The sequence below is a fragment of the Gopherus evgoodei genome, chromosome 23 (genome assembly GCF_007399415.2).
Source record: "Gopherus evgoodei ecotype Sinaloan lineage chromosome 23, rGopEvg1_v1.p, whole genome shotgun sequence".
NCBI lineage: Eukaryota > Metazoa > Chordata > Testudines > Testudinidae > Gopherus > Gopherus evgoodei.
Window position 1 is genome coordinate 11915197 of NC_044344.1, and position 14948 is coordinate 11930144.

Consider the following 14948-nt stretch of genomic DNA (forward strand, 5'->3'; position numbering starts at 1 on the left):
GATGCTGTACCAGTTTCCTCCATGGATCCGTCCCCTCCGTCTTCCAACCACCTTTCATTCTTTCTCCAGGCATGGACCCAAATAACATCCGACCGTTGGGTCTTACGCACGGTGCAAATAGAATACTGTCTCCAATTTATTTCGCACCCTCCCTCCTGCCCCCCACCCCCGTCCCTCTTCAGGGACCCCTCTCACGAGCAATTCGTCCTTCAGGAGGTGCGGATGCTCCTCGACAAAGGAGCCATAGAGGCGGTTCCAGAGAATGAAAAGGGCAAGGGGTTTTGTTCCCACTACTTTCTGATCCCCAAAGCCAAGGGAGGCCTCAGACCCATCCTCGACCTGCGGGAACTCCACAAATATATGGTGAAGTTGAAGTTCCGCATGGTATCCCGGGGGACCATTATCCCATCTCTGGATCCTGGAGACTGGTACGTCGCCCTCGACATGCAGGACGCTTATTTTCATATAGCCATTTTCCCAAAACACAGACATTTCCTTCGGTTCGTGATCGACCGCCACCATTATCAATTTGCGGTCCTCCCGTTTGGCCTCTCCATGGCCCCGAGGGTATTCACGAAATGCATGGCTGTCGTCGTCGCCCATCTTCGACGCAGTCGCATACACGTATTCCCCTACCTCGACGACTGGCTGATTCGAGGCACGTCAGAGTCGCAGGTCCTCAACCACGTCCACACGGTCAGCAGACTCTTTGGAGATTTGGGCCTTATTCTCAATGTGGACAAGTCCACTCTGCTTCCCACGCAGAGGATAGAGTTCATCGGGGCCATTCTGGACTCCACCTTGGCCAGGGCTGTTCTGCCGCTGTCCAGGTTCCAGACGCTGTCGGCCATCATTCGGCGTCTACAGGCTCCCTTGACCTCTATAAGGACGTGCCTAACCCTCTTAGGCCACATGGCGGCCTGCACCTTCGTTACGGGTTATGCACGGCTTCATATGAGGCCCCTCCAGTCCTGCCTTATCAGCCAATACCATCCGGCCAGGCATCTGCTGGATGCAGTTATCACCGTCCCCCAGGAGGTATTGGATTCCCTCTGGTGGTGGCTCGACCAGTCCGTAGTGTGTGCGGGGCTCCCATTTCATCCGCCCCAGCCCTCAGTATCCCTAACATCGGATGCCTCAGACCTGGGTTGGGGGGCCCACCTCGGAACCCTGAGGACACAGGGCCAGTGGTCTCCTCAGGAGGTGGCCCTCCACATCAACATATGGGAGTTGAGAGCGGTCCGCCTTGCTTGCCAAGTGTTCTCCCATCAGCTTCAAGGTTCCTGTGTCTCGGTATTCACCGACAACACGACGACCATGTACTATATCAACAAGCAGGGCGGCACGAGATCCTCTCCCCTATGTCAGGAGGTGATGCGGCTCTGGGACTTTTGTATAGCCCACTCCATTCACCTCATGGTTTCCTTTCTTCCCGGAGTACGGAACACACTGGCAGACCATCTGAGCAGATCCTTCCGCTCACACAAGGGGTCCCTTCACCCGGACGTCGTCCTCTCACTCTTCCAAAGGTGAGGTTGTCCCCGGATGAACCTCTTCGCGTCCAGAGGGAACAGGAAATGCCAGATGTTCTGCGCCTTTCAAGGCCGGGAACCAGGGTCGGTAGCGGATGCCTTTCTTATTCCATGGACGACGCACCTGTTCTACGTGTTCCCTCCGTTCCCGCTTATCCACAAGGTCCTTCTGAAGCTGCGCAGGGACAGGGCCCGCTTGATTATGATAGCTCCAGCATGGCCCAGGCAACATTGGTATCCGATGTTGCTTTACCTGTCTCTAGCTGACCCAATCCCCCTGCTCCTTCACCTGGACCTGATCACCCAGGACCACGGCAGGCTCCGTCACCTGGACCTCCAGTCTCTGCATCTCACGACATGGCTCCTGCGTGGCTGACCAGGTCGGAACTACGGTGCTCTAACCGGGTACGTCAAGTACTCCTGGGCAGCAGGACACCTTCCACTAGAGCGATGTACTCGGCCAAGTGGAAGCGTTTCTCCTGTTGGTGCACGGAGAGGGGCTTCCTCCCTATGGAGGTTTCTATCGCCAATATTCTAGATTACATCTGGTCCCTCAAGCAGCAGGGCCTGGCAATATTGTCCCTTCGGGTTCACCTGGCAGCTATCTCCATCTTTCATCTGGGGGGAGATGGCCGTTCGGTTTTCTTTCACCCTATGGTGACCAGATTCCTAAAAGGATTAGAATGTCTCTACCCCCAGGTTCGACCCCCTGCCCCTACCTGGGATCTCAACCTGGTTCTGACTCGGCTCATGGGTCCTCCATTTGAGCCGTTAGCGACTTGCTCCCTGCTCTATCTCTCCTGGAAGACTGCTTTCCTGGTGGCCATCACCTCAGCCAGACGGGTGTCAGAACTCCGGGCCCTCACAGTAGATCCCCCGTATACGGTCTTCCATAAAGACAAGGTGCAGCTGAGGCCTCACCCTGCCTTTCTCCCTAAGGTGGTGTCATAACATATTCCCAGATTTGGACCTTAGCGTCCAAAATATGGGTGTTAGCATGAAAACCTCCAAGCTTAGTTACCAGCTTGGACCTGGTAAAGCTGCCACCACCCAAAAAATTAGAGTGTTTTGGGGCACTCTGGTCCCCCCAAAAAACCTTCCCTGGTGACCCCAAGACCCAAATTCCTTGAGTCTCACAACAAAGGGGAATACACCATTTCCCTTCCCCCTCCTCCTTCCCAGGTGTTCCCTCCCTGGGTTCCTGGAGAGATACACAGAAGCAAGCTCTGTGAATCTAAACAGAGGGACTCCGCCCTCCCTATTTCCAGTCCTGGAAACACAAGTACCGAGAGAGCCAATCTCTCCTCCCCCTTACCCAGAGGGCATGCAAAGTCAGGCTTAGTAAATCTAACACACAGAGATTTTCCCCATGACTTCTTCCTCCCACCAATTCCCTGGTGAGCTACAGACTCAATTCCTTGGAATTCCCACTAAAGAAAAACTCCAACAGGTCTTAAAAAGAAAGCTTTATATAAAAAGGAAGAAAAAGTACATAAAAATGGTCTCTCTGTATTAAGGTGACAAATACAGGGTTAATTGCTTAAAAGAAATATGAATAAACAGCCTTATTCAAAAAGAATACAATTCAAAACACTCCAGCAACTACACACATGTACATACAAAAAAAAAACAATATAAATTTATGGTCTTATCTCTTTGTACTCACAACTTGGAAACAGAAGATTAGAAAGCCAGGAGACAGAAAAAATCACTCTCATAGCCGAGAGGGCCAGGCACAAGACCAAGAACAAAGAACTCAGACACAAACTTCCCTCCACCCAGATTTGAAAAAGTCTTGTTTCCTGATTGGTCCTCTGGTCAGGTGTTTTAGGTTACTCCTTTCCAGGTGAAAAAGACATTAACCCTTAGCTATCTGTTTATGACAGGTGGTCTCAGCCTTTCATGTCAACCAGGAGATCTTTCTCCCCGTCTTTTTCCCAAAGCCCCATTCGTCCCGCAGGGAGCAACAGCTCCACTCGCTTGATGTCCGCCGGGCACTCGCGTTTTATGTGGAGAGGACCAAACGGCTCCACAAATCCACCCAGCTCTTTGTGGCGGTAGCGGACCGAATCAAAGGACTACCCATTTCCTCACAGAGGATCTCCTCGTGGGTGACGTCCTGTATCAGGACTTGTTATGACTTGGCTCACATCCCTACGGGCCATGTGACTGCGCACTCCACCAGGGCAAAAGCATCATCGATGGCTTTCCTCGCCCACGTGCCCATCCAGGAGATTTGTAGGGCAGCGATCTGGTCCTCCGTCCACACCTTCGCTTCCCATTATGCCCTGGTCCAGCAGTCCAGAGATGACGCGGCCTTCGGCTCTGCAGTGCTCCATGCCGCAACCTCTCACTCCAACCCCACCACCTAGGCAAGGCTTGGGAATCACCTAACTGGAATGGATATGAGCAACACATCTCGAAGAACAACAGTTACAAAGGGGAGTAACTGTCTTTTTTCCATGTCACTCTTATGGACACAGGGCGAGGGGTCATGGGGGTGAGCTCAGCTTGCAGCATCAGAGCCTGGCCTGCCCCGGCTGCATTTGTGTCCTGTGCTGGGAGCTCTGCACCCCGGCGAGCCCCATCGCTCTCTCTATCCCCCAGGGGCACTTCAAGCAGGTGAATCGCAGCTCTGTGTTTGGAAGAGTCTCTCCCAGTTACTCGGATGCCCATCGTAACCTGAAGCCCTTCTACTCCAAGAGCCAGAGTTTCCTGAAAATCCGCTGGCTGGGAGTGGTGCTGCCCTGTGACCAGGCCCAGCAGCTCCAGGTGGATTACATCATTGCTAGGGAGGCCCTGGGGAACGGGTCCAGGAGCCTGGATTTCATCTTCCTGGTGAGCCCCAGCCTGGGAGACTTAAGAGTGTGTGTGCGTGCGTGCGTGCGTGCGTGCGTGCGTGCGTGAGAGAGAGAAAGCAGGAGGTGCGGAGTCAGCACTGTTACCCCACAGCAGAGCAGTGGGGAATCGAACGGTTCCTTTGATTACAAAGGCGGGACTAGATCAGGACAAGGCTTTTCCCCTTTCCCCACTAGTGGCTCTGGTTCCAATCTGGCCCCAGAGCGGAGGCTGGCTGGCCTGGGGGGGCTGGGGAGGGGGATACCTGCCTCAATGTTCTTCTTGCACCCCCACCTCTGCTGGCTCAGTCTGGGGGAGCAGAGGCCGCACCCTGCCCTGACTCCATCCTACGTAGCCATTCCCACGTCAGGGCGTTTGTCAGCCCCCTGTACAGCATCAGCTTGTGAACCAGTGTGCCTGGGGCAGCCCTCACTGGAAATGCCAAGGGCAGGGCAGGCTGCAAAAAGAAGAGCAGATTGTCCCAAAACAGATGGTTCACACAGAAGTTGGACTCACCAACCAGTCGCAAACTGCTCCTGATTCCCCACACTGGTTAGCTAGAAGCTAAAAAAGAAATCGCACAGGCCCCTTTACTGCATTCCAGTTCTCTGGCTCCCAGGCACCACCTAGGTCCAGTGCAGTGAGAAGTCATTTAAAACCTCTGCTCACTGTACAAAATGTTCTTCTGGCCCCAAAGGGTCACCCACGCCACCAGGCCAATATTAGTTTGTATCTTACTCAAAATACCCTACTGCCAGCCAGTCCTTTAGTGTCTGAAACAAAAGGCTTGTTATAAGAGAAAAAGAAAGATCAAGAAGAGAGTTGTTAAATGGTAAAACAATCACATACACACAGAGACGTCAAAGTCCATAGATCAGGTTCTGAGCAGTACTGGTGAGTTTGCTGCCTTGAAAGTCCCTCTGGAACAGATCCCCAGCTTGGATGGGCCGTTCAGTCCTTTGTTCAGAGCTTCGTTTGTAGAGAAGTTGCTCCAGAGGAAAGAAGCAGGAACGGAGACAAAATGGAGAGGATGCAGCTGCCCTTTATATTCCTTTTGCCATGCGGCTGGTACTTCCTTTGTCCCAAACACAAGCTGCCCAGCACGTGGCATGGAAAAGCCTTAGAGTTCTCTGTCCACCAGCCTGCCCCTACGTGCCTTGCTGGCTCCTAAGATGTATCCCCTAGTTCAGAGGTGGGCACACTATAGCCCACGGGCCACATCTGGCCTGCGGGACCATCCTGCCTGGCCCCCGAGCTCCTGGCCCGGGAGGCTTGTCCCCGGCCCCTCCCCTGCTGTCCCCCCTCCCCCGCAGCCTTAGCTCACTTGTTCTGCTGCCAGCACAATGCTCTGGGCAGCGGGGCTGTGAGCTCCTGGGGCAGCGCAGCTGCAGAGCCTGGCCTGACCCGGTCTCTGTGCTGCGCGGTGGTGGCGTGGCCCGGCTCCAGCTGGGTGGTACGGCTGTAGGGCTGCCAGCCACCGGTGCTCTGGGCGGCACGGTACAAGGGCAGGGAGCGGGGGGGTTGGATAGAGAGCAGGGGCGTTCGGGGGGGTGGTCAGGGGTGTGGATGGTGGTTGGGGAGGAAATGGGGTTGGATGGAGCAGGAATCCTGCGGGGAGCAGTCAGGAAGGGGGAGATTGGATGGGGCAGGAGGGGGACAGGGAGCGGGGGGGTTGGATAGAGGGCAGGGGAGTTCGGGAGTGGTGGTCAGGGGTGTGGATGGTGGTTGGGGAAGAAACAGGGGGTTGGATGGGGCAGGGGTCCCAGGGAGGCAGTCAGGAAGGAAGAGATTGGATGGGGCAGGAGGGGGACAGGGAGAAGGGGTGGTTGGATGGGGCAGAAGTCCTAGGGGCGCCGTCAGGAATGAGAGGACGGGTGGGGGACCAGGGATGGTCAGGGGACAGGGAGCAGGTGTGTGTGAATGGGACAGGAGTTCTGGCTCAGGGGGAGGGGGCAGATAGGATGTGGGGCCCGGGCCACAACCCCCCCCTCCAACTGGCCCTCCACACAATTTACAAAACCCAATGCAGCCCTCCGGCCAAAAAGTTTGCCCGCTCCTGCCCTAGTTCCTGTCAATGGGTTCACTGTCGGGCTGATGACCCGTGATGGGCCATCGAAAAGGCTTGGCAGTGCAGCTGCCAATCTGTCTGGGGGTGTATAGTGGAGTGGTCACCCTGGTCATGCCCTGAAGGGCTTAACACAGCCCTGGGGAGAGCTGTGGCTGGGGAAAGGCTGATTGAGGGAAGCAGCCACAGGTGGGACCACACTCCAATCAGGCCATAGCTGGCCCTTCTAAGAGGGCTGAGGGCCAGCGACTGGAGACACTCTCTTTAGCTCCTTGGAGAGAGAAGGACCTGGCTTCCTGGGAGGCTGAGCAGGGTACTAGGGTGGAGCAGGGCTGGGGAAGGGCACAGGGAGCTGGGAGCTCCAGCCTAGCAAAGGCCCAGGCTGCAGGCCGAGTTAAGGGCCCACAAAAGGGTACTAAGGCTGCAGAGGGGCAGCCCAGGAATAGGCAGAGGCAGCAGGTCCAAACCTCTCGTCGATGATGAGTGGTTTGCAGGCTGCCATCTGCCCCAGGGAGCAGGGGCTTAGATGGTGACTGGCAGTAGCCACTGAGGCAAGGTGGGGAGAGGGGGCTGGGGGTTCCCCTGGGGAGGAGACCCAGACAGAGGGGATATTGTGGTGAGCAGAACCCCTGGTAAAGGGCACCGGGATCTGGGAATGACACAATGCCAACAGCAGGCGAGACACCAGCCGCAAAGGGTGCTCTAGGCTGGAAAGAACTAATTCCCTAGACAACCAGCAGGTAGTGCCACGCTGGTAAGTCGTCGCCCCCGTCAGTGTGTCATCCAGAACCGCAGCCTGAGTTTAGAAATCCAGATGTACCATACAGACCTAGAGAACAATACAAAGGTGATGCAAAGATAGAAACAAGATCCTCATACTTGGCAAATCGCAGCATTTCCACAAACACCTTCCCTGGCATCTCTGGCCAGATTCTCTGCAATTTTATAATGTTGGTATCAACAATCCCATAAAGTGTCTCCCAGACTCCACACAGCGTCACACAGCTCAGTGACTCCCATCTCCTCCGCAGGTCGTGGCCAAGGGAGCCATCGCCAGGATCCTCCACAAGGGGCTGGACCTCAGGGAGGGGGCTGGTAAGTGGCAGGGGAGGGGTCTGTGCAGATGGGGGCGCCCAGGGGTGATTGGAGATTGAGACCCCTGAGCAGGGGCTGGGCTGGGCTGGGGGAGGCGGCTCTGTGGTCTGGGCCTGACTTCCCCCGGGTGTTTCCCACCGTCCCTAGGGCTGAAGGGCTCCTTCTCTGTGGAGCTACCCGTCGGCGCTGACCTGCCACCCGAAGCCATGGTGCTGGGTTACACGGTGCTGCCCGAGGGCGAGATGGCTGCCGACAGCGCCCGGCTGCAACTGGCCAAGTGCCTCCCGAACAAGGTGAGCCTGGGGCTCAGGGCGGAGGAGCCTCTGGGGTGGGGGAATCACTCCCTGCCCCATAACAGGAGCCCTGAGCAGGGGCATCGCTGGGTGCCCCTGGTCCCTTGTCATAGTATAATTCCCAAATCTGAACCTTAGCGTCCAAAATATGGGTACTAGCATGAATTTTCCTAAGCTTAATTACCAGCTTAGATCTGATAGGCTGCCACCAATCAGGACTTAGGTAGAGCGCCTGATAGACTCTGGTCTCCCCAAACCCTTCCCTGGGGATCCCCAAGACCCAGATTCCCTGAGTCTCACAACAAAGGGGAATAAACCATTTCCCTTCCCCCCTCCTTTCTTCCTCCCAGCTCTTTCCCGCCCTGGGTACACTAGGAGACCACCGTGATTCAACTGCTTGAATCACCCCTTCCCCCTCCTTTCTTCCCCAGAGAGAGATACAGAGATAAACGCAGAGAGCAGGTTTTTCTTCCCTCCTCCCTTTCCTTTCTCCCACCAATTCCGTGGTGAGTGCAGACTCCCTTCCCTGGAGTTTTACAAAAGATAACCAAAAAATCAATTAGATTCTAAAAAAAAGAGGAAAACTTTAATAAAAGAAGAAAAAACATAAAACTTGTCTCTGTAATCAGGATGGTAAATATACAGGGTTTTTATAGCTTATAGACAATAGAAAGAAGGTTTCTCCCGCAGAAACACAATTTAAGCTACTTCCAGCAAGTACATATCTGCAAATAAGAAAAACAAGTTAAAAGACTATAATCGCCTTTGGTACTTACTTACTATTCTGAATAGATAAGAGACTGTAGCAGGGACATTGGCAGAAACCTGGTTGCACCTCTAGTCCTGTCCAGGACCCAGAGAGAACAACCCACAAACCCAAAACCCACAAACAAAGGCTTCCCTCCACCCAGATTTGAAAGTATCTTGTTTCCTGATTGGTCCTCTGGTCAGGTGTTTGGGTCCCTGTTTGTTTACCCTTTACAGGTAAAAGAGACATTAACCCTTAACTATCTGTTTATGACACCCCTCCCTTCCCGGCCTTACAGCAGCACCAGGGTGGTTGCAGCAGTGCCAGCTCTGGTGAATTGCTCACTAGCCATTTTGCCCCCGCCTGCAGGCATTCCCGTGGTGACGGGAAGAGCTCCGGCCCCCACACAATGGAGGAGCAGGTGCCTGCCCTTCCCTCCCCCCATTCCGCTCTCCCTGGTCCCAGCAAGTAACTGCTCCCCCAGACCCTTCCTGCCTCCCCCAGCCCACCCTGCTTCCCCCGCGGACTCAGCCTCTCACTCTGGGCCCAGCAGGTACCTGCTGCCTGCCTGCCCCTCCCCTCGCCTCCCTGTTCCCAGCTCCCCAGAGCTCCTGCTTCTGTCCCTCCCATCCCATTGACCAGGACCCGGCCCCACCCCGGCCCCTCCCCTGCCACCCTGAGCCCTCCCCACTCCCCAGTCTCCACAGCCACTTGCTCCCCCAGCCCCTAGAACTTCTGCCACCTCAACCCTACCCCCTGCCCATCCTCCAACCCGCGCCTGCCCCTGCTCAGCTGGGGAGATTTTGGGGGCGGGGGGCAGGATATGATGGTCTGAGCCCCCTCCCCCTCTGGAGGCTTGCAGGGTGGCCAGCTGGCCATATTTCTCTAGAGGGCTTCTAAGGGGCCGCTGCCCCTCCAGTCGACTGGGGCACAAGTGAGACCCTTCTGCCCCCACCCCAGCCCCCAGCCCAGGAGGCAGGGTACTGTTACCTGGCGGCGTTTCAGTGCCCCCCTGGCAACTGGCATCTGCTTGGTATTGGAAGGGGCAGAGGTAGGGGGAGCGGAGAAGCCAGAGGACAGACTGCATCCCAGGGCTTCAGGGGTCTGACTAATGAGTTTTATCGGTGGGGCTAGTGATCCTGTCGTATCCCTACCCCCCTGCACCTCCTAACCCTCCCTCCATCCCTCCATGGGGTGTCTGTGAATAACTGCAGCTCCCTGAGCCGTCCCACGGGAGCGCTGAGTGAGCCTGGGCTGCCTCGACCCCCCACCCCCAGCACCGACTCCCAAAGCCCCAGCCCTTCAGCCAGTGGGGCCCGGGGCCGGAGTGACACTCGGTGCCTGCTCCCCCCAATGCCCGGGCCTGCCTCCTCCTGCCCCGGGGGCCTCTCCCCCTCCCCTGTGACGCTCTGTGCCTCGCCAGGTGAAGCTGGCCTTCTCGCAGGACCGGGCCCTGCCGGGCTCAGAGCTCCAGCTGCGGCTGCAGGCTGCCCCTGGGTCCCTGTGCGCCGTCCGCGCTGTGGATCAGAGCGTGCTGCTCATGAAGCCCCAGGCCGAGCTCAGCGTCGATACGGTGAGTCCAGTGCAGCTCGGCCGCTCGCCCGGCCCCTCCTCATGAGTCCTCCCCCCTTACAGGGAGGGTGATGCACGGCCGCTGGGGGACACCCCTCCAGGCCACCTCTCCCGGTCTGAGGGCTGCTCCAATGGCACTTGTCACCCCCTAACTCTGGGGGGTCCCCGCTTGCCTTGCCTGTTCTCCCATCAGCCCTTGCTGTGCCCCCCCGGCACCCCTCTCCCCAGCTCCGGCTGGGAACATGGAGCTCTGAGCTGAGATAATGGCCTGGGTAACTGGAGCTCACTCTCCAGGGCAGAGCTGGTCCCCAGGGGCGGGGGCAGGAAAATTCCCTGCCCCCCATGTACAGCAGCAGACAACTGGCCAGGTGCATTGTGGGGATTGTCCCTGCCCAGGTGACGATATGGAATTGCATTCGGCCCGTCACTGGCGCCTCCTGTCCAGGGGCTCATGGGCTCTGCACATGACAAGTGGAGCCTCTCAAGCCCTGTGGGGCAGCAGGAGATGGGACTCGATGGGCTGGGGCTGAGTCAGGTGTCCCTGTGAGCCAGCCCCCGATGCGGCCCCTCTGTGATCTGAACAGAGCGGGGGGATGGGCGCTATGAGCCATTTGCTGCCCCGTGTTAATAAGGGGCAGCTGCCCTCCTCCTGCCCCAGGTTCTCCCAGGGCGTTGGGAATCGTGAGTCCCTCTCCTAGGGCTGCGGGGGGGGGGGGAGGTGCAGGGACAGACGCCCACATGGGGGATGAGGATAAGTGCTGAGCAGGGTGTGGGGAGGTGTCCAGGCTAGAGATGAGGCTGGGGCGACAGCGGAGGTTTGTGGGGTGATGTATTAGTGGGCGGAGGGGCAGGAGCTGGCTCTGGGGTAGCTCGTGTCTTGGTTTCATGGCTGATGTTGTCTGTGTTTGTCCTTAGGTCTATAACCTGCTCCCGTATTTTCCCCAAGGAGACTATCCCAATGCAGTGCGAGAGCCGGAGTCATGTGATCAGCGGGTTATTCAGAGACTAATAGTTCACCACTGCCACGGCTTAGGTCCCAGGTGGAGGTGTCGCAGAGCGATTAGCAGCTGGACTCCCACACTGACTGATGCCTACAGCCTGTTTAAGGTAGGGTTGGGTCTGGCCAGGCCTCACATTCCTCTAGCCTGAAAGGACTAAACTGGCTCAGATGTGCCCAGAGCTGCTGGCATCCAGGGCTGAATCCTGCCAAACGGTCTGGCCTGTTCTAATGAATCCCCAGGGATGCTCCTAGCAAACTCAGGCTTGGGATACACCTCCCCAGCCACCTTCAAACACGGCCCAGCCCCTGGGACAGATCCCTGGCGTATCCAGGGAGCAGGAATGCCCCATCCCTCTCCACTCCTGGGCACAGGGATATTGCCTGCGGGGCGGGCAGCGCCACCTCCAGTTACGGTTCTCTGGCACTTCCCGGGAGGTCGCCCTGGGGTCAGGGAGGTGCCCTTTGCTTTCCCCATGACATGCAGCCCCCATTTGGCTGCATGGGAAACTCCTGGGAATGACAGGACCCACATGCCCAGCAGAGGCTTGGAGTTTGGCAGCATTATTCGTCGAGGAATCCCTCTGCACCGTGCCTGCTCCATCCCCTCCTACGGGCCGACTGGCCTGCGTGCGCCTTCGCCACAGAGCGACTGAGCCTGCTCCAGCCGGGGCCACAGGGGCAGAGCAGGATTTTCCTGAAATGGCTCCTCTGGCCAGCAGGACCTGCGGTGGCACCGGGTGTGGGAACGGAGCTCCCGGAGATGGTGCCTCTGGTGCTCCCAGTGCTCCCCTGCTCGTCCCAGGCAGCCTGGAGAAAGAGGAAGTCACCTGAGTGAAATGTGCGGGGGGCGGGGGGTGCAGAGGAGACAAGGGAGGTGGGGGATGGGTGCGGAGGGGGTAAGGAAGGGGTGGAGGATAGGTGCAGAGGGGTGCAGAAGGAGTGGGAGATGGGTGAGGAGGGGGTAAGGAAGAGATGGGGGATGGGTGCAGAGGGAGCAAGGAGGGGGTGGGGAATGGATGCAGGGGGGGTAAGGAAAGGGTGGGAGGATGAGTGGGGAGGGGATAAGGAAGGAGTGGGGGATGGGTGCAGATGGGGCAAGAAGGGGGTGGGGGATGGATGCAGAGGGGGTAAGGAAAGGGTGGGAGGATGAGTGGGGAGGGGATAAGGAAGGAGTGGGGGATGGGTGCAGATGGGGCAAGAAGGGGGTGGGGGAATGGGTGAGGCGGGGTTGGGGGGGATGGTATCTTGCCCTGCCCGAGGGAGGGACAGACGACGTCCTCCCAAAACCCTCAGGGGCTGGGAGTCAGGAGACAGGGACTCTGTCCCAGCTGGGGCTGCTCTGAGTGCTGGCAGCCTCCCCAGGGCCTGGGAGCCAAGTCAGACGGCCATAGTGGAATGGGCCGGGACCCGCCCTCCCCCTGCCTGCAGCCCCGTACAGATGCTGCTGCAAGGGTAGCTGGGGAGCACATCCAGCCCCATGGGCGGATGCTGCACATTGCAGGGGGGCAGCAGCTCTGCTCGAGCAGAGGTTGAGTGTCTCTGGCTGTTTAAAGAGGAGTGTCTGAGTGCTCTGACATCCACAGCCTGGCCTGAGATTTGCTGTGCCTCATGGCAGGGCAGAGTGGGGCTAGTGGGCCACATGTGGGGTCATTTGAGCAGGGGGGGCCAAGATTCAGCCTCCCTCATGAAATGGGTTTACATGACCACCCGGTTCTCATCATGCTTTTGCTCTGATGGGGTGGTGACCTGAACAGAGGCCCAGAGAGTGGGAAGCACATGTGCAGCCAGGCTGGGGCTCCGTGGAGCCAGCGGGTTTGCAGGCAGTCTGGTGTCGACCGAGAGGCGCCAGGGGACGTCCTGTGGCCCGTGAATCTCCAACGGGCTGTGAGTTCAGGCCCCACCCGGGGCAGGTTACAGAGGCTGCGGGTTGCACCCGTTGCCTCCGCTTTGCAGTGGCTCCATTTGGCAGTTTTGCCTGAGACTGAAATTTGGGGTTGTGGGTGACATTTTCAGGGGCTGTAAGAGTGTCACAGAGTCCCCGGGCGATGCTCTGGAACTGCTCCCCACAAAGCCAGTCAGGACTTTGGGGAGCCTCCTCTCCCTTGAAGCAGACTGTCTCCAGGGCAAGAAGCTCACACAGCTTCACCTCCTGGGTCTCTCCTTGGAGCATTCAGCATCCTCTGCCCCTCCATGCATGTCCCACAGTGAGCCCACCCCAGCGGGGTCCTGGGGAAGTCACAGGGTCCTGCACCCCCACTTTGCAGTCAGATGTGACTCTCAGCCAGCCAGTAAAACAGAGGTTTATTCGATGACAGGAACACAGTCTGAAACAGAGCTTGTAAGTACAGAAAACCGGACCCCTCGGCCAGGTCCATTTTGGGGGTCAGTGAGCCAGACCCCCACATCTGCACTTCACGCCTCATCCCCAGCTAGCTCCAGACTGAAAACCCCTCCAGCCCCTCCTCTCTGCTCAGTTCCTTTCCCGGGCCAGGAGGTCACCTGACCTCTTTGTCTCCCACACCTTCAGTTTGTACCTTGCAGAGGACAGGCCCAGGCCATCAGTTGCTAGGAGCAGGGACGGCTCCAGGCACCAGCACGCCAAGCGCGTGCTTGAGGCAACAAGCCACTGGGGGCGCTCTGCTGGTGGCCGCGAGGGCGGCAGGCAGGCTGCCTTTGATGGCATGCCTGTGGGAGGGTCTGCTGGTCCCGTGGCTTTGGCGGACCTCCCATAGGCTCTCCTGCAGGAGGTCCGCTGAAGCCATGAGACCAGCAGACCCTCCGCAAGCAAGCCGACGAAGGCAGCCTGCCTGCCATGCTTGGGGTGGTAAAATGCCTAGAGCCACCCCTGGCTAGGAGACAGAGTGTCAGGCATTTATGTACACTTGCTCTTTGCTCTGCAGCAATGTACACCCTTATCCCTCCACTTAGATACTTAAGAACTGCATGGGGGACACTGAGGCACCAACACTGTATTTGGAGAAAACATTAACATTCCCAGTATGTCACAAAGAGCCATGTGCAGATGCTGCTGTTCCTGCAGGGGGTTGCCAAGAAAATGAGCATAGGGAATTTTTTATATATATACACATATATGATAGGTATATCTCCAATCTCCTGGAACTGGAAGAGACCTTGAAAGGTCATCAAGTCCAGCCCCCTGCCTTCACTAGGGGGACTAAGTACTGATTTTTGTCCCGGATCCCTAAGGGGCCTCCTCAAGGTTTGAACTCACAACCCTGGGTTTAGCAGACCAATGCTCAAACCACCAAGCTATCCCTCCCCCCAACAAAGCCTCCAGCACCTGGTTAGGAGAATGCAAGCAGGCACCTCAGAGCTGGACTGAGGTAGACTTAACACTTTGAGGTTCACGTGCCCCTCTCCTCCTGTGGCAGGCACAGCTCTGTGTGATGGGATCCCCGGGTACAACCTGGAACTGGGATACTGCTGTGCCCCCTTCACTCTCCAGCCTGGGCTGTCTCTCACGCCACTTTGCTAGCGACAAGCAGCAAACCTCTCCAGGCACTGTGATCACTCCGCACAACAGCATGTGGAACCCCCATGCAGCTACATTGTATGAATGCTCCCAGAGCTGCATACGAATCACACAGAGAACGGCACCAGCCAATCTTCCAAGCCCCCCACCTTGCACCCTGGAACTGGACCATCTTACCCTGGTCAGGCTTCTGACCAGGGTAAGTTTATTACCCAGCCTGCCCCTCCCTCGATGTGGAGAGGGGACACTCCAGCCTTTGTAACCTCAGCTGAGATTTCCCAAGACTTCAACCAAAACACCCTGTTTTATGTA

The 14948-nt window shown here is 57.4% G+C and overlaps 1 protein-coding gene across 1 annotated transcript in view; it reads left to right on the forward strand.

The window, feature by feature from the left end:
• Positions 1–14948, forward strand: part of LOC115639230 (alpha-2-macroglobulin-like protein 1) — an 86979-nt gene that overhangs the window by 26036 nt on the left and 45995 nt on the right. Inside the window, exons 13-17 of the mRNA XM_030541716.1 lie at positions 4140–4370; positions 7467–7530; positions 7678–7823; positions 9995–10144; positions 11059–11250. Of these exons, the coding sequence (XP_030397576.1) occupies positions 4140–4370; positions 7467–7530; positions 7678–7823; positions 9995–10144; positions 11059–11250 (783 nt within the window). The remainder of the gene's footprint in view (positions 1–4139; positions 4371–7466; positions 7531–7677; positions 7824–9994; positions 10145–11058; positions 11251–14948) is intronic.